Source organism: Narcine bancroftii, chromosome 4 (assembly GCF_036971445.1).
Source record: "Narcine bancroftii isolate sNarBan1 chromosome 4, sNarBan1.hap1, whole genome shotgun sequence".
NCBI classification, from domain to species: domain Eukaryota; kingdom Metazoa; phylum Chordata; class Chondrichthyes; order Torpediniformes; family Narcinidae; genus Narcine; species Narcine bancroftii.
Window position 1 is genome coordinate 168,518,117 of NC_091472.1, and position 6,000 is coordinate 168,524,116.

General features: G+C 47.5%; 1 protein-coding gene across 1 annotated transcript in view; it reads right to left on the bottom strand.

Annotated features, from left to right (window-relative positions):
• LOC138761189 (pescadillo-like) overlaps window positions 1–5,071 on the bottom strand; it is a 40,442-nt gene extending 35,371 nt beyond the window's left edge. The window contains exons 1-3 of the mRNA XM_069932918.1: window positions 4,983–5,071; window positions 3,864–3,943; window positions 2,504–2,657 (exon numbers count right to left, since the gene is read on the bottom strand). Of these exons, the coding sequence (XP_069789019.1) occupies window positions 2,504–2,657; window positions 3,864–3,943; window positions 4,983–5,006 (258 nt within the window). The 5' untranslated portion in view covers window positions 5,007–5,071. The remainder of the gene's footprint in view (window positions 1–2,503; window positions 2,658–3,863; window positions 3,944–4,982) is intronic.
• Window positions 5,072–6,000: the final 929 nt, after the last annotated feature.

Here is a 6,000-nt window from a genome sequence, read left to right on the forward strand (position 1 = left end):
GGAGCCCAAAACTCCTCACAATATCAGGCATGTGAGAGAGGTGAAAAGAGGAAAAGAGCCGAGTGCTTGCGCAAGGCGTACAGCGGGGGTCAAGAGAATGCATCTTGCAGGGGATATGTTGAGCAGCGCCCCCATTTAGAAAATTTTTGAAAATTTACAGTTATCAATTTCAAGCCTCTTGTATTGCATTTCAAAGTAAAAACGTCTATTACAAAATAATGTGAATATGTCACTGTATACTAATAACATTTTTATTATTTCTTTGACTTTGCAAATATTTATCCTTACAGTAATTTGTCAATTTATTATTTTCCTTCTCTGTATTCATTGCTTTATTCCACTTTGTTCTCGACTTTCAAAAAATGCTGGCCACCACTGATCATCCCGACTGAGGCCCAGGCCCTGCCGGGAGCCTGAAATTTGCCTCTGCCTGCTGGGTGCTCAAGGTCCACTGCTGCCTGCCAGGAGCCTAAAGCCCACTGCACTTCTGCTCGAAGGTAGCAGTGAGAAGACCGAGGGGCCCCTGATCCGAACTTCTCAACCCGGAAATCATTAAAAGTGGAAAATGGATTTTAAAAAATGTGGAAATCTGTAGAAAATTCACATGCCCACAATATTCCAAGAAGGTCTCACCAGTGCCTTGTAAAGCCTCAACATTACACCCTTGCACTTGTATTCTATTTCTCTAAAACTGAATGTCAGCATTCCATTTGTCTTCTTCACCACCAAAACAACCTCCATGTTTACTTTTAGGATATCCTGCACGAGGACTCCCAAGTCCCTTTGCATCTGGGAATTTTCCATTTTTTATCCCCCAGTTGAGAAAAGAGTCCGCTCTATTTCTTCTACCAAATTTCATGACCGTACACTTTCCGATATTATATTTTATTTGCTACTTCTCTGCCCATTCTCCTCATCTGCCTAAGTCCTTCTACAGACTGTAAAACCCATCTGAAGACACCATGGTTGAAGTAAAAATGCTTTTATCCAAATTATTATTTTAAGACCATAAAACCTACACTATACAGCCCCACGAGTCTGTCCTGCCATTTAATCATGAGCTCATCCATTTTCCCACCCAGCCCCTCTGTCCAGCTCAAGCCCGAAATGTCGGTTACATATCTTTATTGTTGCTATATAAAGTACACTGTTGAGGATGGAGCGGAGACAACGCTGGTGGAAGCGTTCTAGGAGCCGTAGGTGGTGCCGGTAGAGGACCCATGATTCGGAGCCGAACAGGAGTGTGGGTATGACAACGGCTCTGTATACGCTTATCTTTGTGAGGTTTTTCAGTTGGTTGTTTTTCCAGACTCTTTTGTGTAGTCTTCCAAAGGCGCTATTTGCCTTGGCGAGTCTGTTGTCTATCTCATTGTCGATCCTTGCATCTGATGAAATGGTGCAGCCGAGATAGGTAAACTGGTTGACCGTTTTGAGTTTTGTGTGCCCGATGGAGATGTGGGGGGGCTGGTAGTCATGGTGGGGAGCTGGCCATTGGAGCGCTCACACCCCTAACGTCGAGGTACTCGAGATGGCAGAGGTCGACAGCATCGAGTCCACGCTGCTGAAGATCCAGCTGCGCTGGATGGGTCACGTCTCCAGAATGGAGGACCATCGCCTTCCCAAGATCGTATTATATGGCGAGCTCTCCACTGGCCACCGTGACAGAGGTGCACCAAAGAAAAGGTACAAGGACTGCCTAAAGAAATCTCTTGGTGCCTGCCACATTGACCACCGCCAGTGGGCTGATAACGCCTCAAACCGTGCATCTTGGCGCCTCACAGTTTGGCGGGCAGCAGCCTCCTTTGAAGAAGACCGCAGAGCCCACCTCACTGACAAAAGGCAAAGGAGGAAAAACCCAACACCCAACCCCAACCAACCAATTTTCCCTTGCAACCGCTGCAATCGTGTCTGCCTGTCCCGCATCGGACTGGTCAGCCACAAACGAGCCTGCAGCTGACGTGGACTTTTTACCCCCTCCATAAATCTTCGTCCGCGAAGCCAAGCCAAAGAATAAAGATAAAGTACACTGTTTGACCTGGTGAGTTTCTCCAGCACTGTGTTTTTCCTCAACACTACTCGCTCCTCCACCTATCTTTGTAATTTCTTCAAACTTAGTCACAAAACCAATGCCATAATTCCATAATCAAAATAAATGATATACAACATAAAAAGAATCAGCCCAACACTGACCCCTGTGGAACATCACAAGTAATTGGCAGCCAACCAGAATATGATTCCTGTATTTTAACTCTTTGCTTTCTGCCAATCAGGCAATGTTCTACTCACACAAGTATGTTTCCTGTTTATACCTTGGGCTCTTTTCTTGTTAAGTGCAGAACAGCCTATAAATCCCCAGTTAATGAATAACAATAACCTTTCAAAATGTTCTATTCTTTTAGCTTACTACAGCTTGCACTTCTGCTTATATAGCACTTATTAAGTATTATTTCTAAAACATACAAGCTCCATATTGTTTATTTAAGAAAATTAAATACAAACTTACTTTATACTCACGAAACTTGTTCACAATAGGCTCATGAAGTAAAAACTTAATATCTTTCACAAGATAAAAAGTACGTTGAGCTGTTGAACCTTTATTAGCTTTCTTCTTGTGCTTGGGTTCATGAGGATAAATACCCTTCAAAATGCACAGTCGTCTGTTAAAAATAAAAGGCATCATGGATACAGCAACTATTTTTAAGAAGAGAATTTAATAACTTGGTTGTGCAAATAGCAGATTTTTTTTTCAGTTGAAACACTTATTCAGGCCTTTTCCTCTCAACTCATACATTCCAGTACTTGCCAGCAACTTCCTAACTTTCCAGAAATTTGAACATCCAAAATAATGCTGACTGCTGCTAAATTTGCACTAAATCCTCATTCACCTGTGTTGATTTTCATCGACTCCTGGAGCACTTTTAAAATTTTCATCCATATTTTAAATTCACTCAATCTTCATTTTCCCAACTTCTGTACCTCATGCAGTGAGACTTAAAACGATGAACTGAGTTTATTGCATAAAATTGTATTGAAAATTCATTTGCAAAAATGTAATGTTAACTAGAGACATTACTCAAAAAATAAGAGCAGCTCAAGCAGGTTGTAAGACTGTACTAGACTGGATCAGCAAATCATACTCAAGGAAAATATCCCTCAAGCAATAATATATTAAAAAAGTAGTTTTGATGCTGTATTATGTAACCTCAACACTTTTGTACAACGCAAAACAGCATCATAGCTGTTAATGCATGACATATACAGTGGAATCCTTTGATTAAAGCAGGAGTTTGCGGAGGATTGGTGAGACATTGAAAACCTCGACAAATTTCAACAGATCTGCAGTGGAAAGTGTGTTGACCAGCTAGTATGGGGGGCATCAATACTTCTGAGTGGAAAGCCTTCCACAACCAAGTACCTTACAGGCAAAAATCTCCCCATCGTAGAGGAAATTGACATGAAACACTGATCTCGGAAAACAGTAGCAATTATCAAGAATCCACACCACACAGGACATGATCGGATCTTGCTGCTGCCATTAGGAAAGAGGTACGTCCCATAAGACTTGTACCACCAGGAATAGTGGCTAACCCTCCACCATCAGAGTCCTAAACGAAACTCAATCAGAGACTAATTTAAGGACATAAAATGATAAACCACATGACACATTATTGAATATTTAGTTTCTGTATTGTAGTTTGTTTACATTTCTTTCTTTTGTATATGCATCTTTTCTTAAGTAGTTTTTTTGCTCTACTGGTAACTAGAAATTCTGCCTGGCCCACAGGAAGAATCATATGTACCTAAACTTTGACAAATTCATTACTTTTGAAAGGAGTAGTCTTCTCCACGAGGTAATATCTCACCTGAAATCTGCGAGACTAAGCTGTAACTTCTTCTTGGCGCTGTTTCTTGAAATGTAGTTTACAGCAGCTCCTCTTTCATGCTGATTGAAAAAGAAATGTATTTTGATTTTGTTACAGTATACATTGGTTTCCTTCCTTATGTTGGGAGGGGAGGTGGGTGGTGACCCGACAGGTCACTGTGACCCGGGGATGAATTAAGAGATCTGACAAGACCCACTCTCTTGGGTAGAGAGCCCAACCATACATGGTGAATTAGCGAGGAGGTGGTGGTGGGGTATTGTGGGAGACCCAATATTCAGTGAACAGAGTGGGGGTGCGTGGGAGACCCAAAGGTCAGTGGGGGAATTCCTGAGGAGGAAGGGGAGGGACGGGGGACAGGGGAGGGACGGGGGACAGGGGGGGGGACGGGGGACAGGGGGGGGGACGGGGGACAGGGGGGGGGGACGGGGGACAGGGGGGGGGACGGGGGACAGGGGGGGGGACGGGGGACAGGGGGGGGGACGGGGGACGGGGGACAGGGGGGGGACGGGGGACAGGGGAGGGACGGGGGACAGGGGGGGGACGGGGGACAGGGGGGGGACGGGGGACAGGGGGGGGACGGGGGACGGGGGACAGGGGGGGGACGGGGGACAGGGGGGGGACGGGGGACAGGGGGGGGACGGGGGACAGGGGAGGGACGGGGGACAGGGGACAGGGGAGGGACGGGGGACAGGGGGGGGACGGGGGACAGGGGGGGGACGGGGGACAGGGGGGGACGGGGGACAGGGGGGGACGGGGGACGGGGGACAGGGGAGGGACGGGGGACAGGGGGGGGACGGGGGACAGGGGAGGGACGGGGGACAGGGGGGGGGACAGGGGAGGGACGGGGGACAGGGGAGGGGGGTGGGGGAGGGAGAATTGGGACCGGGCGAGGGGCAAAGGGGGTGAGGGAGAGGGAAGAGAGACCCAGTGTACGGAGATGGGGGGGGGGGGGTGTGGAAAGATCCCACGGGTCACAGAGAACGGGGTGGGGGGGGGGGGAACCCGACGGGTCACGGTGATCGGAGTTGGAGGATCTCCGGACACCGTAATTGACTGGGAAGGGGCAGACCCATCAGTGGAACCCGAGTCCCTCCGAACCTTCTTCTTCGGCAAACCACCCATGTTGTCGCCGCCGCCAGGCTCTGCACGTGGACAAGGAAGGACCCCGGGGCCTTCCAGACCGGTTCGCCTGCAGCTCCTCCTGCGCCCTGGCGAATCTCCGCAAAGCAGCAACGTTTCTTAAACCATGTTATTTACAGCATTATTCAAAGTCGGCGAAAATATGACCCTGAAGCCACATCTGCTGTTGCAAATTAATTGCAGGCAGCTCGTGGGCTGCACGCCGGGCCTGGTGGATGACGTTGAGCTCTGGGCGGCAGGTGAAGTTATGGCGTGGTTTGAAATGTTAATCGTGGCTGGGGACCGAAGCATTTGTTCTTGTGCTGAGAAAACTGCACAACACAGTGCATGCAAGTTGTTTCACGGAGATGGGTGTCGTTTCCTTCTGTGGTTCAGATGCAACGGTCCCTGTCAGCCTTGTGCGTCCTTCTCTCGCTCAGCCTTAAAAGTGCAGACACTGGAAATCTGAGATAGAAAGAGAACAGGCTGGAAACAGGTTCAAAGTTCAGCATTATTGTCCAAGTACAGACATGACACCACAAGGAACCCTGAGATTCTTTTTCCTGCAGAATTTCGGAATCAGAATAAGGATTTATTGCCATGCACAAGTTGAAATTCGATGATTTGCAGCAGCCTCATGGTGCAAACGTTCATATTATAACCATCTTACGACTACTATATAAAAAAAATAATAATGACCGAAAAGTAAGGCAGTGTCTATGGTTCATTGATTATTTAGGAATCTGATGGCAGTGGGGAAGAAGCTGACCTTGTGCCATTGAGTGCTCGTCTTTAGGCTCCTGTACCTTTTTCCCCCCGATGGTAGCAGGTTGAAGAATGCATGGCCTGGATGGTGGGGGTCTTTGAGGATAAGAGGCTGCTTTCTTAAGACACCACCTCATGTAGATGTCTTGGAGTGAAGGCTGGTGTCTGATGTCGCAGGCCAAGTTAACCACCCTCTGGAGTTAATTCTTGTCCTGAGAGTCGGTGCCTCCAT